Consider the following 24,118-nt stretch of genomic DNA (forward strand, 5'->3'; position numbering starts at 1 on the left):
CATTTGCCAAGAGGTTTGGAGGTTTGTCCATGTTATTTTGAGAATGTAATTTCTGTTTCAAGAAATGAGCCAAACCAATGGAGAAAAACTGTAAATATGTACTGATTTGTGTCATGAAATTACCTCTTCTTTCTGCTACAGCAACACAAGTCTGTTTTATTAATGACAAGCCACGCTGTTAAAACAGAAAACAGAAAAAACATTAAGATGACCGGACATTTGGATGGGGCTTGTTCGAACTTGTTTAGCCAGAGTGAGGACGACGGTTGCTGCTGGTGTTGGTTCCGGATTTGCTATTCCTTACCCTGCAGTGGGGTGTAAGAAATCTGTCCTTCCGTGTACAGTTGTCTACCTCCTGGTCTTAAGCATCCCGATACCCCCCCCCCCCCCCCCCCCCCCCCCCATATCCCTCTGACAACTGTTACAGCAATGGTGCTGTATGTGTGTGGTTTTCGGTTTTCTCTCGCTCCCCTTTCTCTGTTGGATTTGTCCTCCCTCTGACAGCAGGTGTTTCTCCTCATAATTGTGGGCACAGCGTATAAAGGGGAAAAGGAGGAGAGCAAACAAAGCTGTTGGGCCTTTCAAAGCAGTGTGCACACCGTGTGTGGATGTGAGAGGAGGATATTGTGTTACTTCCGTTGGAGAGGGTGTCTAAATAGTGTGTTATATCACGGAGTCGGTTGTAGACGTTACAGTTTCCTTTCAGATTTTACTTCCCTTTCTCCTCTTCCTTTAGTTTTCCTGGGAAGGGACGTGACTTCAGGTTGGAGATTGTTTTAAGTTCTAGTTACTTTTATATTAATGAAACAAATAATAAATAATAAAGTAATTACAGCGCATGACACATGAGCTATAATGACTTTATTATTTAGGGCTTGGGGACAGTTGTGTTATCCAGAGGTTGATGGGTGAGGTTGATGAGGTAGTTCCAGTTGCCTCTTTGTTGCCATCTGCCTCTCAATTTTACCTGCACCTTAGACATTGAGGGTTTTCAGGGAGAGGCCAGCAACCATATTCTCATGTTGCATCTGTCCCCTCAATTTTATTACCACTCTAGTTTTCACGCAGTCATACTCATTTACACCTCATACACTCACATACAACACATGCACAAAACAGTTGACCTTGAACACTGTCAAGTAGGGAAGGGATGAGGCGAGTCTTCCTACACCACTGCTTTTTATATCCTGTCTGGGGTGGGGACCTCTACCAGAGTCAGTTTAGGGTTCTTTTTCTATTCATCTTCCTTCCATTTTTCACCAGATGACTCAGATAATAATGTGAATAATAAAATAAAATAAAAACAAGTAAAAAGACTAATAGGAGGAGCCTATAGAAAGTCTACAGCGCTTCTCTTGTTTGGTACAAGAAGGCATTCAGACTACGATTCTGCTTGCTAAAACTGCTGGACAGGACAGATAGATAGATAGATAGATAGATAGATAGATAGATAGATAGATAGATAGATAGATAGATAGATAGATAGATAGATAGATAGATAGATAGATAGATAGATAGATAGATAGATAGATAGATAGATAGATAGATAGATAGATAGATAGATAGATAGATAGATAGATAGATAGAGGGAATTATAAACATAGAAAACTACCATTAGATTTTTCAACAGTGCAATCACGCACAGTCCTCTTCAGTTCTTTTTGGCCTTTCAGTGCTAGAGTCAACTCTTTGGTGGAGCTTTAACCCATTGGACCTGTGCCCTATGCTTCCAGCAGCTTAATAAGCATAAAGAGGTACAGGATTAAAGAGGATAAGAGGAGAGGGAAAAGAATGAAGCAGTAAAAACAGACTGTGTGTGTTCCTTCACTATTGTCTTGTTTGTTCTCCCTCTTCATGGAGCTGGGTGACCTAAAAGAGGAGGTTGGGTGGATGAGTGGGTGGTGGCTTTGGGTGGCAGCTTGATGGACTTTTAATTAGCCAGAGTAATCAAAAGATGTCTATGAAGGAGGCAGGGAAAATAAAATCAGTATTCAGAGAATGGATTTGCTGTTTGTTCAGCGAAAGCTCAAAAATTCATAGTAAAGCCTAGAGATTCTCTAGAAACTCACTTCAGCATGTTTTTAGCATGGTAATGATCTCAGCTATCAGTAGAGCTATCGGTGAAAAAAGGAAGTAGGAGTAGTGGAAAAACCCTTTTGTCATTTCTGTATAATATTAAACAAAAGTAAATGTGTGATTCTCACAATATGGATCTTAAACATTAAAAATAATTTTTATATTCCATATATGATACAGACTCAAAGTGTTTTGAAATAAAAAAAAATGAACCCTTTGCTTTTGCCTGCCTCTAAATCTAACTAAAAGCAAAGAGAAAGACGTTTTCACTCTGCCTTTCAAAGATGACACATTGCACTGTATAATACAGCATGGGGCTTATTTTTCGAGTGCCTAAAAATACTTACTGATTCCTGATGATACTTGGCAAGGTGAAACAATATATAATGTAAGTTGTTTTTTTTTGTTTTTTTTTTAAATGTGATGAGTATCTTTGGGGTATTTCAGAGGAAAGAATAAATAATATTTCCCCTTCATTCACAATTATTAGGGGTGTAGACTAGTCTAACCAACCCTTCTTACACTGTATTTTCCACACATTTCTTTCCAGGCTTTTATTTTACTTTAGTACACTTTGTTTACAGCATATATGAAAGCCCACAACAACTGAAAAACAAAAGGTTGTGAAAATTACACGTTTAGGTATAAACAAGGATTTAAACTGTTGCAGTCTATGCAAGCTTGAAAAGTTTTTTGTTTTTTTTTAAAGTTGCAGAGAAGCTGTGGTCTCTCACCCCAACCAGTCGCAGCAGATGGCCGCCCCTAACTGAGCCTGGTTCTGCCAGAAGTTTCTTCCTGTTAAAGGGGAATTTTTTTATTTCCCCACTGCCACAAAGTGCTTGCTCATAGGGGGTCATATGATTGTTGGGTTTTTTTCTCTGTATGTATTATTGTAGGCTCTACCTTATAATATAAAGTGCCTTGAGGCAACTGTTGTTGTGATTTGGCGCTATATAAATAAAATTGAATTGAATTGAATTTTAATTTCCTTTTACTTATGCAAATGTATCTGTTAACAGCATTGCAAACATTCTTGGTGAGTTGTGTAGCTGCTCACACTATTAATAATTCAGTTAATCAAGGTGTTGTGTTCGGTTTTTTGCTGAGAGTAGTTCAGGAGACAATCTAGCAGTTATCAGGCAGTTAAAGATTTGGCTTGCACAGCTGTGGACTTCTCAATGTTCTCAATGTTAGGCAGTCTGCACGTGGAGAAGTGAAGTACAGTTCATAATTCAGAGCATATATTAGACACATGACAACCGGAAATAATTTTGATTGGCTATTGATGGGGAGATGCCATGGTTTAGACTTGATTTGTTCTCCTCGGGGTCCTTCCACATGGCAGCAGTCATTAACCTCCAGTCAGGGATCTTGTCCTGCATGAAAAAAACCATCCCTACCTTACAGTTGTTACCAGGGATGTTTTATTTTCATGCATGAAAATGAGCACCCTGTTATCATACACCCAAGGGCAAGCAGCCCTTCCTGTCTGATAGTGTGTTCTGTAAGCGTGTAGCAATTTACCTTCACTCAACTCTTTCTATCCCTCTTAGTTATCCCTTCACACCATGTGGTTAATGCTTATATCCATTTAATGAGGAGTGTATCAACGTCGGCAGTGCGTGGTCTGCGGTGTTGTTACAGGGGAGATGGATGCAATTGCGTGGCATCTGCAATCACACCTCTGCCGGCATAAAAAGTTGTGCTGTCTGTCATTATGTTGTTGTTGTTGATATGTGTCGGGCTGTGAGCGGCGGAGCTGCAGCCGACTGTGGTTGTACAGCAACCAGGAGAATAAAAGTGTTAAATAAAAAAATGCTGAAAACCATGAACTCGTCACCGGGTCTGTCGTGGTTCTGTTACACAGCTCTATTATGAGCATACATTGCAATTAATGTAAAAAGAAACTATCAAAGAAGGTACTTCTAACAAAGGGCAGTTGAGGCAATAGTCATATTTGACAGAATCTAATGTTAATTACTAGCAGCATAGTCATATCACTAAAAATCAAAAATGCAACTTAACATTCATCTGCCACCAGTTCACAACAGCCATCTCAAGCTGTTTTATTTTGTAAGGTAAACAGTGATTTAAACCAGATTGTGGTGTAATTTTATTTGTTAATTTTACTTGGCAATGTCTTATACTTTATATACTCTGTCCATCTTTTTTTAAAGGGCCTTTATGGCAAATGTTCTTCTCACTTTCTGAATTGACAGATGGTAAGACAAAGGATGAAAGAGAAGATCAATGAGATATGGGGAATGGGAGAAAAAAACTATTGAACAGAGAAGGATAGTGTCATTAGAAAGGAACAGTGCAGCTGTCCAAAGACTCTTGTGTACCTGCCTAGTGCTACCTCTTTCCTCCTCTCCCACTCTTTAACTAATAAATTACAAAAACGTATCTACACAGAAGCTCATGTGCTGTTACCACAAAGATACCAATGGCAACTAGAATAGACTAGCCCTTTATTGTCATTGTACAAAAACGGTCTCTCAGAGCAGTGATACCAGATCCAGCAGCAACTTGTATAGCACACTAGTCTCCTCTGGTCTAATCAGTTTTCCATTAGACCAGAGGCTCATAGAGAAACAACCAAAAGAAAAAAACCTACTGGCCTCTAAGATTGGAAAGCTCCAGTTATTGTTAGCGGGACATGAACACACCCATGAAATTTAGACATGGTTGTGATTCAGTGGACTCAAAGATAAGCGACGCTTCCTGTGACAAAAGTTAGCTGTGGCCAAAAGTAACAGAAAAGTAACACCAAAACTAGATTCAGTTTTTTTTTTAACCTAGGTGTTACTTTGGTACCTTAATTAAAGTAACAATTTATGGAAAATTATCTGTCAAACTTAGTGTTTTGTGGTTTAAAAGCCACAGAGATCCGGTAAATTGATAAATAACTTTACACTTCAGTGGTAATGGGATGGTGAGAAAACTGTAGAAAAAAGACATTTTAAAGAGAAGCCTCTTCTATTTAAATCCTGTTGAAAACTGTTGTTTGAGTACGCCAGTTTGTAAACCCATTCAAATGAAAATAATCGGTGAAATTAGCAGGTTTTTCAGTGTGACAAATAATTTTTCACCCGAATTTCAATTTGAGCAGCAAAATGTGTTGAATTATGGTCAGAAGGCAAAACAACTTTCATTAGATTTAGCTTGGTAGCTTTTGTGTTATGTGACTGATTGGTGGATTAACAGCAGCAATCTCATTGCTCCTCCTCTGCACTCTGTTGGAGGAGAAACATAACTGCTAGAATGATTCAATTGCAAGGGAAAATTATGTCAAACACAATTTTCCCTAAAAATGCTGCATCAATAACACTATTCTTGCTTCCCCTTGTGCTCAGGTTGTTTGCTGTGGAATGCAGCAACTGTCTTGGAAAGATAGCGCCCACAGAGTTTGTTATGCGAGCTCTGGACAGTGTTTACCATCTCAGCTGCTTCTGCTGCTGTGTCTGCCAGCGCCAGCTGTGTAAAGGAGATGAATTTGTACTGAAAGAAGGTCAGCTGCTGTGCAAGACTGACTATGAGAGAGAGAGGGCCCTGCTCAGTACACTCAGTCCAGACATCACAGACTCAGGTAATATTTTATAACAGATTATTAAAGAAAAGAACTGAATCAAAGGAACGTACCTAATTGATGACTTTATCTAGAAATGGAAAATTCCCATGCAATGCAAAAACCTGAACTCAAGTCAAATCTGCAGCAACAATTAAACAAAGGGATTAATGGAATTATTTGTGTCTGGTGACAGATAAGAGTGAGGATGAGGATGAGGATGTGAAATCAGAAAAAATCCTATCAGTCAGGAAATGGAGCAGTGACAGCAAAGAACCCCTAAGGCCCAAACGCCCACGCACCATCCTAACCACCCCGCAGCAGAGAGCCTTTAAGGCCTCTTTTGAGGTTTCTTCCAAACCCTGCAGAAAGGTGAGTAGAGGTATAGAGTATATTATAATTGTATACTGGTATATTTTAGTGAAAAAGCACATATCAAGTACTACAATTACATTGCATTTCAATTCTTACATTACATTTGAATTCAGTATAATTTCATTTATAGCATCAATGCTTAACAGCAGTCACCTCAAGTCTATTTCTTAGTCATAGTAGAAAAACTGTATTATGTTCTTAATAAAAGTAGTAGTTTACATATGAAGGAAAAGGCCCCAAAACAACCAGCCAAGCAAATATTTAAAATTATTTTAACATTGAAACTTAAAAAGTAGTTTCTCTAGCTTTAACAACCCAAATTTAAAATGAGGAGTTGAATGAATTAACAATTGAGAATTCATTAAACTTACTAACACATATATACAAAGAAAATTAATATGTTTAAGCACAAAACCTTACTTATTTTGTTGTGAAACTGATCTTATTTCCAAGCAACGTTTTGTCTAGATGTAAGTCATTTCCTTTTCTTTTTTTAAAATAGGGTTTTGTCAATCCTGCATCGACGCTTGAGGGTTGAAACCCTGTAGAGCCTACATTGTAATAGATTATGTTGTTGTGTGTATATATGTGTGTGTTGTATTTATACTTCTGACCTGGTGTGTCTACATTTGTCCTATATCAAGGGTTACACTGAGGGTAGTAGAATTTAAAGCTAATAAAAATTAGCAAATGCCTGCACTGCCAGAAAACTGGTTAATGCATTACACAGTTACAGCCCAGAAGAGTTTGTTTAATTGAAGCATGTTAGGTTTTTTTATGTATTTGTTATAATAAAAAAGTAAGAATACTAATAGTATTAATACTACTACTACTACTACTACTACTACTACTACTACTAATAATAATAATAATAATAATAATAATAATAATAATAATAATAATAATAATAATAACAATGACAACAACAACAACAATAATAATAATAAAATGTAATTGTGCTGTGATTTACAGGTAAGAGAGACCCTGGCTGCAGAGACTGGACTTAGTGTTCGTGTGGTCCAAGTCTGGTTCCAGAACCAGAGAGCAAAGGTAAGGAACACATCCCCAAAGCTATAAGCATTTATACATGCATAACGTAGTTGTCATAATTTTATGGTTGTAACTTCTAAGCATTCACATTGTTGGACTACAGTTACAATTTTTAAATTGCTCCTTCTAAGCAAAGATAGTTAAAATGAGCCTTTAGGTGTTTCACAGAAGTCTTAGTCGCTGATGGCCCCCCACATTGCATCCTCTGAAAATGGGCCCTTACTGTTTATTCCCAAAAGTCCTTAGTTATGTAATCAGTTTTTCATCAGTCAAGCTTCAGTGTACTGAGAGTTTCTAATCTAATTTGTCTGGCCTGGTGGCATTTGAGAGAATAAACTCATCATAGTCTCACTAGCTACAGGGATTTTACTATCGTCCATCATCGGTCTGATGCAATACTTGCTCAAGTCTAAAATATATCATAATCATGCCGTTTAATTTAACAGCCATTCATTGCTCTTGCATGTCTACTAATTTCTTCTTTGTAAATTAAAAAACAACATAGCGTTTAAAAAATTGTAGCATGATGAATAGTCTGTCATCTGGTTCCTAATAACCCAGAAACTTTTAAAATTTTCAAAGCTTTCTTCTGTAGCATATGAATTAGCGTGCATCTTCTCCTTGTGCCCTTGTGGGTTCTCTCGAGGTACTCCGGCTTTCCACAGACATGCATGTTAGGTTCCCTCCTTCCACAAGACATCGACACACACATAGACACAGTGGCTTACTGCTCTCTGCATTCGGTGCTTGCTTTTCTAGATTTTCTACATGTATATGTGCGGATGTATGTGTTTTTTACTACTGTATGGCGAGTAGTATCTACTCAGGACCTTCTGAGTTTGGGATTACACTGTGCAAGGAACATTATGCTGGACTATCACCACTTCCACAGCATTCCGGAGGACATAATAAGAACTCCAGGCCTGCAGCAAGCCCAAAAGGAAGTGTAAACAAAGGAGGCAAAAGCGAGGCTGCAGGGTGGGCCCAGTAGCACAGTTAAAGAAAAAAACATTTAAGCCACCGCTCCCGAGTGTTTGCCTCACCAACATTGGGGGTTTATGCATCTAGATCAATGACAGCTGGTCTAAAGAGACAAAAGACTGTAGACAGCCACTGTTCTGATTTGGAATATTTGACTGTTAAATGCAGACCTATCTACATACCTTATGAGTTTACTGTCATCATGGTAACGGCCGTGTATGTACCACCCGATGCTAATGCTAACTCAACCATGGATGAGCTGCACAAGGCAATAAGCAGTCAACAGAAATCCTGGCCAGAATTCCCCAGGTTTGAACAGCATTTAATTGTGCAACAAGGTGGAAAAATACACTGGATAAAGCCTAAAGCAACAAAGGCTCATACATCACGGTACTTTTTGTTGATTACAGCTCCGCCTTCAATACTGTCATCCCACACAAAGTCACTCACTTTGTGTGTGGAAGTGGAGAGGGTGAGCAGCTTTAGATACCTGGGCGTCTACATCACTGAGGACCTCATCTGGACACTGAACACCACACAACTGGTCAAGAAGGCTCAGCAGTGGCTGTATTTCCTGAGGAGGCTGAGGAAATTTGGTATGTCGGCCAAGATCCTTGGCAGGTTCTACAGCTGCATTGTGGAGAGCACACTGACCAGCTGCATCACTGCATGGTACGGCAGCACTACTGCTATGGACCGCAAACCCCTGCAGAGAGTGATAGCAACTGCAGAGAAGATCACCAGCACTCCGCTGCCCTCTCTGCAGAGCATCTACCATCGCAGAGTCCAGAGGAGAGCTGCCTCCATCCTCAAAGACCCCACACACCCCCAACACGGACTGTTCACACTTCTGCCATCAGGGCGAAGGTTTAGAAGTGTGAAGTCTAGAAGATCCCGACTCAACAACTCCTTCTTCCCCACTGCTATCAGACTCTTGAACAGCTGACCTATTTTAACTAGTAATAATAATTTTTGCACATCAGGTCATCTCACATATCAAACCAGCATTTTAAGCTCATAGCTCTTTTGCACATAAATCTATTTAACACTTCAATTTTTTTGTTGTCTCCACTTATTTATTCCTGCTATTTGTATTTAATCTATTTGTACATATTAACCGATAAGAATTTCATTGTACAGAGAAATGCTTTTTCTTTGCGCACATGACAATAAACGCTTTGAATCTTGAACATCCAAAAAGGCTACAGAACAACGCCTTTACCACATCTGGGTTCTTCAGACCAGTTGTCCATGCTTTTGAAAACACAGACTGGAGTGTGTTTGAACACCAACAGAGCACACAACATCGGTGCTCTCATAGATCAACTTCTGTGTCGACAGCGTCACTGTAGACAAACTTCTGCAGGTGTATTCCAACCAGAAACCTTGGATGACTAAAGAGGTCCAAGTCATGCTGAAACAACGTGATGCTGCTTTCAGATTGGTGACAGAATGCAGTACAGTGCAGTCAGATCTGATCTGAAAAGAGGTATCAGAGAGGCCAAGCCAGCGTACAAGAGACCTGTTCTGGGTGTACCTTGCCTCTGTCTGTTACTGAAGGACAGATTCCATTTTTAGAAACTAGAATGATGCATTGGTACAATATTGTATAAAAGTCTTAAACTACCTCTGATTTCTTTACATTTTGCTAGAAAATGATAAATAGGAGCAGTGATTTATTGAAACATGTGCATACATGAAAATTAAGCTTCAAAACAGAAATTAGCTCACATGAGGACCGCCCCAGGAAAGGAAGACCAAGAGTCACCTCTGTGTTTTGTCTCTATGGCTGTCTGCTTTACTGGTCTTATCAAGTTCCTATGTGGCTCCACTTCACATGACACAGTCCTCTTTACTGTATGCTGTAATGCTGCCCCACACTCATACCCGGGCAACTGCTCAATCCATTTGGCATGCACAATGCAAACCTTTTCCTGAAAACACTTGTGATAAGTGGGAACTAATTATTTTTTGCAGTTATGAACTGCAAGTAACAAAGTACCTAAAGTGCTAAATATGTCCAAAAAATATCTTTGAAAGACCTTAAGAACATTGCTTAGAAAAATAACTGGTCCTTAGAACCACAATATAAAGAAACAGCACAAGACTTTGCACAGTATTGCATGTGTGTTTTTGTTTGTGTGTGTGTGTGTGTCTGCTTGTTTGCCTGTCAGTCATGTATCAAACTGTTTACTATTTATTTATTTGCAGATGAAGAAGTTAGCCCGCAGACAACAGCAACAGCAGGAGCAACACAACAGCCAAAGGCTAGGCCAAGGTAAGGATTTATCTTTGTTTGCATTTCCAGTACATTCTTTGCTGCTTTTCTCTAATGTAGCAAAATGAAACGTACCACCACTGACGTCCTTCTGCGTCAGTGGGGCAGAAGGACATTAGAAATGTAACTGTCATTACAATCTGTCCTTTAGAATTCTAATAACAGCGATTCCAGAAAGCTAGGTGATTTATCAATAATTTGGAGAGACAGCTTGAAATATTTAATTTTTTATTGGAACAATAAAAAGAGTAGAGTCACTCAGCAAACACTCCCAGTTTTGTAGTTTTTAGCACGCCACATATTGTGAAACCAGAATTTCATCTCTGCTGGTAAATATTAATTTTTCAACAACAGAGCTATAAAGCGGGAGCTAAGATTCTCTCTGCAATATAGTTCCACATGGCTAGTGGGCTTATTGCCACTGTGGTCTCACAGTGGATATGAACAGACAGTTTAGATAAGTGTCTCACTGGTTTGGCAAGAACTGCTTCTGTCTGTTCAGGGACTTCCAGCATGTCAATATTGGCATGGCAACAGGGTTTATTAGAGTCGAAGCCGCTGCTGTTAACCAAACGAACTAAGCAAACCAGCAGCAAGCAGCCGGTTGTTTGAAGGTGAGATTAGCAAATGAAATATTAGGTGAGACATCTTTAAGATCAAACAGCCAATGATAATGATGATTTATTTGTTTCTATGTAAGACACGTTGTTGTACAAGAACATTTTAACATTGGTGTGCTGCTTAAGTCCTGCAGGAGAATAGGTCAATAAAATAGAAAAGGAAAATGAATGAAACAGCTGCTTCAAACAAACAGACAATACTGTCATTGTGTTGTATAATATCAGGATAAAATGTCAGATCTAAACTGACAGTCTTATTTGTGTATTTACCTCTATACGATATACAATATTTACATGTCTTTTCAATATGTCTGGCACTTCTATATTCAGCATCCTTTGCGCAATATATCCACTATCCTTTTCACAAACCCAAACCATCTCAACTGTGCCTCTCTCTATAGACTGCTCAACCTGAGCTGACACAGTGATATACTAATTTCTGAAGATAAATACAAGTCTAAATAAGTAGTGAAAGAACAGCACAAATTTTTTGGTGTTAACTGAGGTAGTAGTAGTAACTAAGGAGGTAGGAGGTGAATATAACCAATTGGTAACTTAGAGAAATAAAATGGACATGTACAAGATAAAGGTTTGATAAGATGTTCAGTTAATCTCTTACTTCTGGTTTCTTTTGTCTGTCTTTCTAAATAAGTTAAACAATTCCCTGCACTTTTTCCAACCTATATTTTAAATAGAACATTGATAATAACAGAACTTTGTTAGCAGCGGCTCAGGTTATGTATAATTTGTAATAAAAGATTATTAAACTCTCTCTACATGGTCCATTTTTTTTACTTGTTTATATCTTCTTCTTCTCTAATTTTGACAGGTATTGACTTCATCCATGACATTGACAGTGAGACCTCTCTGACAAGTCTAAATGATTGCTTCATGGCCACTCCAGATGAAGCCTCTTTACATGAAAGGGTGGGGAACACCATTGACTGTCTTTACTCCATGCAAAGCTCATACTTCTTAAGACACATCATTAGTTTCAGTCCTTCTCAGCCCACCATACCTCCTACCAGGCTGTGGACGGTGAGCCCACAATAGTGCAGACAAAAGGCACAGAGTCTACTTGGCCATAAGACACAAAACAGCAAGCAACTAAATATGACCAAGGCCAACCAAATACACCAGACTAACCTCTATCCAAGGAAAGGCGCACCTAAAGCAGATACTGGACTCCTTTGTTTCTCAAAAGTTGTTTTGTTGCAGTGGGATTGCCTTTTAAGCTATTTTCTTTTTGGTGGACAGGCGGTTAATTAGGATAAGAACTAGTTGAGCCCTGTTTCACAGCAAAATGTAATAGTATTGAAAGTGTTCGTTCATAGCTGTGTATGTGTAATTTTACTAGCTGGCTGAAATGAGATGACTGGCTGAGAATGACTGGTTTACTGGTGGGTCAGTGATGGTCCAGGAAGGCATATTCATGTTATCACACCTCTATTGGCTAAGCAATGCCACTATTAGGTATCAGGATGAAATCCTTAGACCCACTGTCAGCCCCTACGTTAGTACAATGGATCCTGGGTTCCTCCTGGTGTGTGACAATGCTCGGCCTCATGTGGCAAGAGTATGCAGACAGTTCCTGGAGGATGAAGGAATTGATATCATTGACTGGTCCCGACACTCACCTTTTTAAATCCATCCTCTTGGACATTATGTTTCTATCCATCTAACACTGACAGGTTGCACCTCAGACTGTCCATGAACTCAGTGATGTGCTGTTTCAGAGGTGGGTGGAGATCCCACTGGACACGATTTATCATCTCATTACTTACTGTAAAAGCATGCCCTTATTTTGTCATGCCATACAAACTAATGAGTATCATTCTGAGTTATTGCAATGGAATTTCAACAAAATGGACTAGCCTGCCATCATTTGTTAACTTCAATTTTCACAGTGATTTTGACTTCAGCCCTCTGTAGCTTGATAGTCCATATTACTATGGATACCCAACATGATTTTTTCCCCATTGAGGTAAAATATATTTTCAACACGTTTCTTTATTATTTTTTTAAGCAGTGTATATTTATTGGACAAGAATAATAATGCTCTGTACTAATATTGTAAACATTTTGCAGTTTGTCTGTTCTGAACTAGTTCAACTTAAAGATTTATTGAAGTACTTCAAACAGTGTCTCAGAAGCACAGAGCTTTGTGTTTCTCTATCTGCCACTCAGTAAAGATACCCGAATAATACTGTAAGTTGTTCTAAAGGAGAAATTAAGCAAATATCATATTTTTGTTATGTGAAGTATTATGTGAGCCAGCTGATTGATACCCATTGTTGAAGGTATATAGTATTCCATCTACATATACTATTCTTGAAGAACATGCATTTTTGCATGTTAGAATGGACTAAGTTATTTATTTCTCACCAGTATGCACATACAATAAATAAAAAAGGTTCTATTTAAAAAATGCAATATCATCCTGTTTTAATCTAGTTATCATATTATATACATTGTTTATATTCTGTGTTTAGTGTGACTTTGCTATTTATTTTTTTCCAATGGGGTCAGCTAGAAATGATCAGGGATGCATTTTAAATTTGCTGCTTTACTAAGTGTTGGTACTTAAAATAAACAATTAATTGCCTTGAATCTTTATCTACTTATTTTTTTATTCCTTGACAAACAACTAATGCTCTTTTTATTTAAACACAGTTTAAGCTATATTGTCAAAGTCATAAAAGTAGTGTAAAAGCACTCTGAGTGCTCAGCAAGGCTAGAGGTGCAGAAAAATAGTCAAATATGCTTAGGAAGGTTGCTAACTGAGGTAAGTGACTTGGAATTATCTGCATAGTAGCCATAATGACAGCTGGTTAAGTTCTTTTAATAATATTAAAAAAAATACTTAAGTACTTCATTTGTAACCTCCTTTAGTATAGGATACACTGATCCATTCGCTTCCGCTTGTCCTTTTCAGGGTCGCAGGGGGCACTGGAGCCTATCCCAGCTGTCATAGGGCGAGAGTCGGGGTACACCCTGGACAGGTCGCCAGTCTGTCGCAGGGCTAACACACAGAGACGGACCAGCATTCACACTCACTCCCGCATTCACACCTATGGGCAATTTAGATTGATCAATTAACCTATCCCCACCAACTACATGTCTTTGGACTGTGGGAGGAAGCCGGAGTACCCGGGAAGAACCCACGCAAACACAGGGAGAACATGTAAACTCCACACAGAGGGACCCTGGTCTGATGGTCAAATTGAACTCAGGACCTTCTTGCTGTGAGGCAACAGTGCTAACCACCGTGCTGCCCTCCAGAGGTTCAGACAATTAGGGAGGTGATGCTAAATGGATAGAAAATTGAGTTCAGCCTCTGACATGGAAAGGTGGAAAGGTGGAGGCTGAAATCTCAGAATGTCCTCAAAAGGAGACAGACCTGTGGCAGAAGAGTTTAGGGTCATTCTACCCACTTTGCACAAGGTGGGAGATCCAGGTGATCTGGTTGTAGGACACCACACAATGCAGGGTCAGCTCCAGCTCTCAATTTAGCCCTCAGTCTAGGCACTTGTTTGGGGATGAAAACCTGATAACAGACTAACCTGGGCACCAATGGCAGTGCAGAAATACTTCCAGGCCCTCAACGTGAATTGTCGTCCTCTATCAGTTTTGAGAGATGCTGTGCAACTGAAAACACGTTCTGTCAGAAACTGGGCAGTCTCTAAGGCTTTGGGGAGAGCAGAGCGATGAGATGAGCAGCATTAGAACAATGATCGACAATAATTAGTTGTGAGCGATCCAATGATACAGATGGGAGGAAGGATTGTTTTGTTTTCTGTGGGAGGATCAAAGGCTGCAATTGGTGAGATAGAGCATCTGGCTTGGTGTTCTGGGTGCCTGGACAATAAGTGGTAAAAAAAGTTAAAGCAAATAAAAAGAAGTGGAGAGTCTGGGAGGAGATCTATAGCGCAATCATAAGGTCGGAAGAGAAAGAACAAGCCAGATCCTTCTGGTAAACATCTGCAAGGTCATGGTATACTGTCAGGATTCAGTGTGTGGCAGGCAGAGAGAGGACCCAAATGCAGGACTCTGGAGACTTACATGAACTCAACGGAAACAGCTTTATTGCTGAACTTGAAAGACTAGGAGCAGGATACAAAATAAAAGCACAACTAGAACTAGAACCAAAGGACTAAAAAAACAAAGTACAAGCGTGAAGGAATCTCCGTCGACGTAATCAAGAACAGAGGGAACATGAGAACACACCTGAGGTAATTAGGGAGATGGAACACAGCTGGGGAAAACACACAAGACGAGGAGTTGTCAAAAGAAAACGGCAAGTAACACTGCGCACTGAGATTCAGAAAAGGGAGTTCGACTCTACGACAGGGGATAAACAAACATGGACACACAACAGACTGAGGAGACAAAGGATGAAACACAGAAGAACATGAGAACAGGTAAGGGAGACAGAACATGTAGACATGACTGAGATGAGGAACAGACAGAGAGAGAGAGAAAAAGACACAAAAGGAACTAGCACTGTATGTAACTAGCACTAGAAAATAGCACCGTATGCGCTAAAGTGAGTTGCCAAGTGAGGTAGCAGAAGTATTGGAGGTGGTCGGCACACATACATACTCACACTCACAGTCCCTTAGGCTTACTAGGTTCTGGATATGCTGAGAGGTCTGCGCAGAAACCAGAATTATTTTGAGGCAAGATACTAAGCAACGACTCACAGCCTTGGCCAGCCGGTTGAAGAGGTACACCAGAGGGATCGAAGGCAGGAGAATAAACCAGCTGTTCTCCACAGAACCAGCCAAAGTGTACTCTCAGTGGCAGGGGAACAATATGAGAACAGCACCACCAAAGCTGGAGACGGAGCAATACTGAAAGAGCATATGGGAGAAGGATGCAACCCATAACGGCAATGCTCAGTGGCTAATGGATCTGAGGGCAGACCTCAGCAACCTCCCCGAACAGGGTCCAGTAACCATCACAGTGGCAAACATTCAAGAAAGGGTCTCCAGTATGAAGAGTTGGACAGCACCAGGCCCCGACATGGTTCACGCCTACTGGCTGAAGAAGCTGACTGCACTCCACGAGCGTCTGGCAGCACAAATGAACCAGCTGCTAGTTGACGAGAGACACCCAGAATGGCTAACCGAACGCTGCACAGTCCTGATCCTCAAGGACCCCCAGAAGGGAAGGGAAATGTAGTCGGATGATAACAAAGAGAGGGAAGGTAGTCAGAACTGAAGGGATCGAACTACCAGAAGGCAACATTCTAGACATAGAGGACAGCTACAAGTACCTGGGGATCCCACAGGTAAATGGGAACCATGAAGAGGCTGCTAGAAAAGCTGCAACCACCAAGTACCTGCAGAGGGTCAGGCAAGTACTGAGAAGTAAGCTGAACGGTAAGAACAAGATCCGGGCTATCAACACCTACGCCCTGCCCGTGATCAGGTACCCTGCTGGGATAATAAGTTGGCCAAAGGAGGAGATAGAAGCCACTGACATCAAGACAAGGAAGCACCTGACCATGCATGGAGGGTTTCGCTCCAAATCCAGCACCCTGAGGCTGTATGCTAAGCGGAAGGAAGGAGGCCGGGGACTGGTGAGTGTCAGCACCACAATCCAGGATGAAGCAGCAAACATCCACGAATACATCAGTAAGACTGCCCCAACCGACCGTGTGCTCAGTGAATACCTCAGGCAGCAGAAACCCAAGAATGAGGAGGAAGAGGAGGCACCATCATGGAAGGACAGGCCCCTGCACGGTATGTACCACCGGCAGATAGCAGAGGTGGCTGACATCCAGAAATCCTACCAGTGGCTGGACAAAGCCGGACTGAAAGACAGCACAGAGGCACTAATCGTGGCAGCACAGGAACAAGCTCTGAGCACACACATAGAGGCTGGGGTTTATCACACCAGACAAGACCCCAGGTGCAGGCTGTGTAAAGATGCTCCTGAGACAATCCAGCACATAACAGCAGGGTGTAAGATGCTAGCAGGCAGGGCATACATGGAATGCCATAACCAAGTGGCCGGCATAGTATACCGAAACATCTGTGCCAAATACGGCCTGGAAGTCCCAAGGTAAAAATGGGAGAAGCCCCCTAGGGTGGTGGAGAATGACCAAGCTAAGATCCTGTGGGACGGACAAAATGGTGGTGGCTAACCAACTGGACATAGTGGTGGTAGACAAACAGAAGAAGACGGCCGTAGTGATCGATGTAGCGGTTCCGAATGACAGCAACATCAGAAAGAAGGAACACGAGAAGCTGGAGAAATACCAAGGACTCAGAGAAGAGCTCGAGAAAATATGGAAGGTGAAGGTAACAGTGGTCCCAGTGGTAATCGGAGCACTAGGTGCGGTGACTCCCAAACTAGGCGGGTGGCTCAAGCAGATCCCAGGAACAACATCTGAGATCTCTGTCCAGAAGAGTGCAGTCCTAGGAACAGCTAAGGACCCTCAAGCTCCCAGGCCTCTGGTAGAGGACCCGAGCTTGAAGGACTGATCGCCCGCAGTGGCGAGCAGGGAATTATATATTCTTTACAGATGAAAGCAGGTTCACACATAGAACATATATATATATATATATATATATATATATATATATACATATATATACATATATATATATTATATATATATCTTCTCTTCATTGGCTCCCTGTTAAATCCAGATTTGCATTCAAAATCCTGCTCCTCCCATACAAGGTCTTAAATAGTCAGGCCCCATATTATCTTAATGACCTTATAGTACCATATCACCCCAATAGAGCACTTCACTCTCGTATTACAGGCTTACTTGTTCTTCCTAGAGTATTTAAAAGTAGAATGGAAGGGAAAGCCTTCAGTTTTCAGGCCCCTCTTCTATGGAACCAGCTTCCAGTTTGGATGTGGGAAGCAGGCACTCTCTCTACTTTTAAAATTAGGCTTAAAACTTTTTGCTAAAGCATATAGTCAAGGCTGGATCAGGTGACCCTGAATCCTCCTTTAGTTATGCTGCAATAGATGTAGGCTGCTGGGGGATTCCCGTGATGCATTGAGTATTTCTTTTTTAGTTACCTTTCTCACTCACTATGGGTTAATAGACTCCTCTGCATTGAATCATACTTGTTATTAAGCAACTGGTTCTTTTGTGCTGACCTCACGCTAATGGAGTGCAGTGAGCTTCTTTAGCCAGTAGGCATGAATCATGTCAGGGCCTGGTGCTGTCCAACTCATCATGCTAAAGTCTCTTTCTTAGATGCCTGCCACTGTGACGGTCACTGGGACCTGTTTGGGAAAGTTGCAGTTAGCTCTACTTGCCACTGAGCATTGTTGTTATGGGTTGTGTCCTTCTCCCATATGTTCTTTCAGTATTGCTCCAGCTCCAGTCTTAGTGAGGCTGTTCTCATATTGTTCCCTTGCCACTGAGTAGAGCTGATTTATTCCCCTGAATTCTATCTCTCTGGTATATCCCTTCAAGCAGCTGACCAATGCTGTGAGTCGTTGCTTGGCAGTTTCCAAGGCTTCAGGTATAGACAGATTGCTGTACTTGTTAGGCATCCCTTTCTTCATCACACCTTTCTTCAGCTTTGATACGGTGGTTGGCTAACTTTTCTCCGCATTGCCTTGATCATGGCCTCTAGTCTCCATCCCTTCTCCATGAAGGGCACTGCTCTGTTCACCTTTTACCCATGCACCTCAAGTATCACTTGTGCCATGGTGTACATCAACTGGTTGGTTTCAGTGAACGTCGCAGTAGGGATTGTCGGTAATGCTGCATTCACATCTTCTAGTAGACCTGCAGAGGATACTTCACATAGACTTGGTAATCAGCCACAGAGGATCCAGGTTTCCAGCTTAGCCATGATCCTATCTCTCAGGTCAGCTGCTCTAAGACTCATCGCACCTTCAGTTATACTTGGGGCTTCCTACCCAATCATGGGTGAAGGTGATGCTATCGTCCCCCTTGCCATTTTTGTTTTGTACCTCATTGATCTTCAATTGTGGTAGCAGTTGCTTCTTCCGAATATTGGAACACTGAGTACTAGTTGTTTACTCGTTGTTTTGCCATCAGTCTGGATGTTGGGTATCAAAGATTCCATAGGTCCCACATTCTCTTCATGTAATGCTTTCCACTGGGGTTACTTGCATAGTAGAATTCTAACAGCGCCCTGTACTCATCCCTTCCCCATGTATGCCTTCTTGTTCCAGTAGTATCATCAGTGTATCCTGATTCCTAGACACCTGACATGGACCTTGTTAATCCAGAATCGAATGCCTGACTCCAAAGACGAGTAGTGTTACCACTACACTATCCAGTTGGTAAATATAGATATATATTGATTCTTTATATATGTTCTAATAGACACATGTATGTTTTGGGGTTTGGTGGTTATATGATGATGATGGTGATGATATGGGCTTATGATGGCCTATGATGATAGGCCACTGTGACAAAGATCGGACCCACCCAGTGCACTTGATGAGCCAGGAGTCAGCTCATTTTGCAGCTCCTCCACTGCACACACACTCCCTGTCAGTCTCCACCGTCACTATATACAGGGAGAAAGTCATTAGTCACAGCACACACACCTGTTCCCTCTGCTGCACCACCCCTCCACTGCAGCAGACCAGAGACCACACCCCTGCCACACAAACCCACCGCCCTACTGAGGCCCGGGCCACATCCAGTCGAACCTCCCATTTAACCTGGAGGATAAAAGGGAGGAATAAGTTTGGCGTGGGTAACAGTGGCTCCCCACATAGAGCACATTTGACTTGCACAAACGCCACCTGGCAGTGCCCCATCCACCGGACCAGATCTGGAGCACCCTTACGGGTGAGATTGGTCAAAGAGCTGGTCAGGTCCGCAAACCTGGACACGAACAGGCGATACTAGCCAGCCAGACCCAGGAACCGTCTCACCTCCTTACTGGTCTTAGGGCACGGGCAGGATGCGTTCACTGCTGTCTCCTCCACTGTGGGCGTACCTGCCTGCTCACCAAACGGTACACCAAAAACTGCACTTCCCTCCGTGCACTGAAAGGTGGCAGGGGCTCCAAACAAGCCAAATGGAAGTGTGACAAATTGGTACAAACTGTACGGAGTGGAGAAAGCTGCTTTTTCCTTGGACTCTGTAGATAAGGGAATCTGCCAGTAGCCCATGGTTAAATCCAGTGTCGTGAAAAATCGGGTTGCACCTAACCTGTCCAGGAGCTTGTCGGGGTAGACATCGAACCATGACACTTCGTTCACCTTGCGATAGTCGACAAACTGCGTTTCAAAATGGTGCTCAATCAGAGTTGTATGGCTGGGCAGGGGAGAGAACACATATGCAAAATGCTGTTGCAATGCGACAACTCTCTGAGCCTGTGTGAGATGGTTATCAACTGCAGGGAGACGGGAATGGTGGAAGTTGGCACCTTCGGCCCAAACTCATCTCTTTCCTTCACCAGGCTCACCAGAGAAGTGGTCTCAGTGAATATCACTATACACACACTTCACCTCCACCCACCCTGTTTCCAGCACCGGGGGAGGGTGCTGGAGCACCGGCGACGCAGCGTCGTTCCACTTCCATTAGTGGACAATCCCACTTCAGGTGGCCCAGCCGCCCACACCTCCAGCACTCCTGCCCCGGCGTCTGTGCCATTCTCCTATGCTCGGAAGCAGTGCTGGTCACTTGCGTATGGTCAGAAACCATGGATAAAACATTTACAAAGCATTTTTAACCACGACACCACCAGCAGCTTGAGACAACTGTATATTCACTATTAAGTGAGAGAGTTCATTGCTGATAGAGAAAATGAGAGCAGGTGGTACAGTTTAGAAGCATTTTTTTGACTTCCTGTTTTTGTGTAAAATTGGTATCAGTGTCAATATATCCACATCTTAGTCGTTCTGTCACTTGAATGAGGTCAAGAAAGCAGAACTGAATTAGATTTTTATCCAGAAAAGCTCCAGAAAAGTGTTCATTCTCTTTGAGGGCTTTGAATGTGTTCATCCAAAAACTGTTTTCCTGGTATTCCCCACCAGGATTTAATGCACTGCCCATACTGCATCCACAAATAAAACTCCTATTTCTGGCAAAAGTGTCCTTGTGGTTTCTCCCAAGAAACATTTGCCTGCTGGAGACTTGTCTGTATTCTGTGCCATTATCAGCACGAATCCTCTCTGGACAACCACCCAACCGCGTAACTCTTTGATTATAATAGTTAGCATGACCTCTGAGTCGTTATTTCTCGTGGATGCTTCCATCCAAACAATAAAACAACTGAAACAATTAATGCATCCATTAATTCCTATACCAAAGGGCACTGATTTATCATAAGAGTTCATGTGCCAAATAGCATTTGGCCCTTTAGTGCAGTACTGCTGATGCCTAAGATGCTGTGCTCCAAACCATGAGGATCGATTACTTCAATAATCTGTGGGATTGTGTCCTGCTGTACCACAAATCCCATTTGAATAACTCAAATATGTAACCAGCGATATCCTTGCATCTCTCCATTGTGCTGTAGTTCTTGATACACAAAGGCTATCAACTCATCCAAATCAGTGTGTTCTTTTCTTCTGAATAAATCCAGTTCATGACAAAGTCCGGATGCTGATGATAACGTGGTGATTCTGAGCCAAACTCAAAAGTATTTCCTTGTTGCTAAATCCAATTGAAAAGTATGATTTAATTAGGTCCTCTATTGTTGGGATAGTGCATGGCAATCTCAATATGCACAGTAATGAGTTTCCTTGACCGAAAAACAGCTATTTTCTCACAACAAATTTTCTACATAAACCTGCCACTTTTTTTGATTTGAGACTTTAATGCTGAAATCTTTCCTTTTTTTCTCAATTGTTTTAAAGTAAGCTATTTCAAGCTTTTTGTTTGAAGTACAATAACATAAAGAAAACGGAGAAAACCCCAAAAATCATATGACCCCCCTATGAGTAAGTGTTTTGGTGACAGTCGGAAGGAAAAACTCCCTTTTAGCAGGAAAAAACTTCCAGCCGAACCAGTCTAAGGTAGGGGCAACCATGTGCCACGACCAGTTGAGGGTGAATGGATGAAGACAGGACAAAGACATGCTGTGGATATCCCCCAGCAGCCTAGTGCTATTGCATGTAGCTATGGGAGGATTGAGGGTCATCTGATCCAACCCTAACTATATGCTTTATGAAAAAGGAAAGTTTTGAGCCTAATTTTAAATATAGAGAGGGTGTCTGTCTCCAAACTGGAAGCTGGTTCCACAGAAGAGTACCTAGGATAAGCATGTATAATGTTTTTTTGTTTTGTTTTTGTTTTCTTTAATCCTTTCCTGTCTGGCAGCCTATGCAATCAGAATTGTGATCTAAATGCACTGTGATAAGTAGAAATATATTGAAATTACAGAGTGCAAATAGAAATGCGCAATCCCAACTGCTGCTCCTGTAAGAAAAAACAAACATACAGCACAAATAAACTGGATTTTGTCCACTAGGGTGGACAAGGCTAAGCATCAGGTTTCAAACGAACTGAAGCTCTGTCTAGGTGTTTGGTTAATGAAAAAGCTGGAATGGAAGAAACCCTAGCGGGTGTGTCGCCGAGTGGTGAAAAACAATTAGATTTTTCTGAAACATCATGATTAGTTAATGCATTGTCTCTACTGTTCCCCAACATTCCCTGAACTCACAATGGTACCCAAGAGCTGCCATCTGGTGGTGTAATTAAAAATGGCACACACACACACCTTTAGTGAACATTTAGCAACTCCAACAGTTAGTTTACACATGACCACACTAAGGTTTGTTGCATGGAATATACATGAAGTTGGTTCCAGGGAAAAGAGGCTTAATATTACTAATTAGTTTAATGACTTACTTGGCAGAAATTGAAGAAAGACATGTCTTTCTGCAGGAGACTCACATGTCCAAAACATCTGCACACACACTCACTTCTCCACAGTTCCCTCACACATTCTCAGTCTGTTACAATGCAAAACAAAGAGGTGTAGCCATATTAATTAACATAAAAACAAAACTTCACTGTTAGCAGCTCTAGGTTGTTGAGTGACATGAGATCAAGAGAGACTGAAGTCCCCCCGGCCACCCCTGTCATCACAGTTTGGGCGGGATGGGGGGGTAAAGGGCTTAACATGCTTATGTGTTAAAGATGACCAGAGGGCTACAACCGAGCCATTTTCATTTATTATTTTCCATATATGCTAATAATAGATTATCTTTATTCTTATTCCAAAACATAAATCAAATCCAAGCTTAATACTGAATACCAGAATATTATCAGGTAAACATAATTATGTTTAAGTTAGATATTGGTGGATCCTATTTAAACAGAGTGATTGGATGTCTAGGGAGGAGAGATGGAGTCAGCACTTGAAATGGCATAAATTGGAGCACCCAGAGATGTTTTGGGTCTGTTTCCAGCAGTCCTGCGAGATGAGCAGTTCAGAAGATTGGATACCAGAAGTTCGCCATTGAAAATTCCCACAGTGACACCAGAGGGATCAACCACCACTGTCCAGATGGTGGACTTTAAACTTGGAATTAAACTTGGATTTGGCTCTTTCTCTGCTCATCATCACCATCATTGCCATGTTGGATTGTTTCCATTAACACAGAACACTGAGAAAACACATCTCCAGGCCTGTATGTGCCTGTCTCTCCTCGAAAGAAAAATAAGCATTAGCTCAGAGTAAGTTAATTAGTAAATGATTCAGGTGAATTGTTTATCGTTTTGTGATTATTACTATTTAATTTTGCTTTTGCTTTGCTCCTGCTAAATTGATTTTTTAAAAATATCCTGCAATTAAAGTCTGAATTGTGGACATTCACTTTTTAACCTTTTGTGAAATAGTGAAGTTAGAAATCTGGATACTAATCATTAATAGTGCAAATAGCTCTTACAGGTTACTACAGCCCTTAACATATAACAGTCCCTTGGGGGTCTACTGTTGCTCATTGGTCCAGTGTTCTCTTTTTGTATGACAGTACATTTTTCATTTTATTTACAAATAAATGTCCTCAGACTGGGAGAATATTGCCATGCCAGTGTTTTTTCCACTGTGTTTTAAGCACAAAGTTATCACAGCTGTTCACTGGAAGATTTTAAAGTACGTCATCCTTTCTGACTGTGTGTGCTGACAAGATTTTTGGAGATGCAGATTTGCTTTTCCAGGAGGACTGTACACAGTGCCAAAACTATTGCCAAGTAGT

At 41.3% G+C, this 24,118-nt stretch overlaps 1 protein-coding gene across 1 annotated transcript in view; it reads left to right on the forward strand.

Moving 5' to 3' along the window:
* The window catches only part of LOC134631674 (LIM homeobox transcription factor 1-beta-like), a 32,077-nt gene extending 14,638 nt beyond the window's left edge, over nucleotides 1-17,439 (forward strand). Inside the window, exons 3-9 of the mRNA XM_063480233.2 lie at nucleotides 5,433-5,665; nucleotides 5,841-6,016; nucleotides 6,992-7,069; nucleotides 10,262-10,328; nucleotides 11,778-11,986; nucleotides 16,242-16,381; nucleotides 17,175-17,439. Coding sequence (XP_063336303.2) covers nucleotides 5,433-5,665; nucleotides 5,841-6,016; nucleotides 6,992-7,069; nucleotides 10,262-10,328; nucleotides 11,778-11,986; nucleotides 16,242-16,381; nucleotides 17,175-17,439 — 1,168 coding nt within the window. The remainder of the gene's footprint in view (nucleotides 1-5,432; nucleotides 5,666-5,840; nucleotides 6,017-6,991; nucleotides 7,070-10,261; nucleotides 10,329-11,777; nucleotides 11,987-16,241; nucleotides 16,382-17,174) is intronic.
* Nucleotides 17,440-24,118: the final 6,679 nt, after the last annotated feature.

The sequence above is a fragment of the Pelmatolapia mariae genome, linkage group LG7 (assembly GCF_036321145.2).
Source record: "Pelmatolapia mariae isolate MD_Pm_ZW linkage group LG7, Pm_UMD_F_2, whole genome shotgun sequence".
NCBI classification, from domain to species: Eukaryota; Metazoa; Chordata; class Actinopteri; order Cichliformes; family Cichlidae; genus Pelmatolapia; species Pelmatolapia mariae.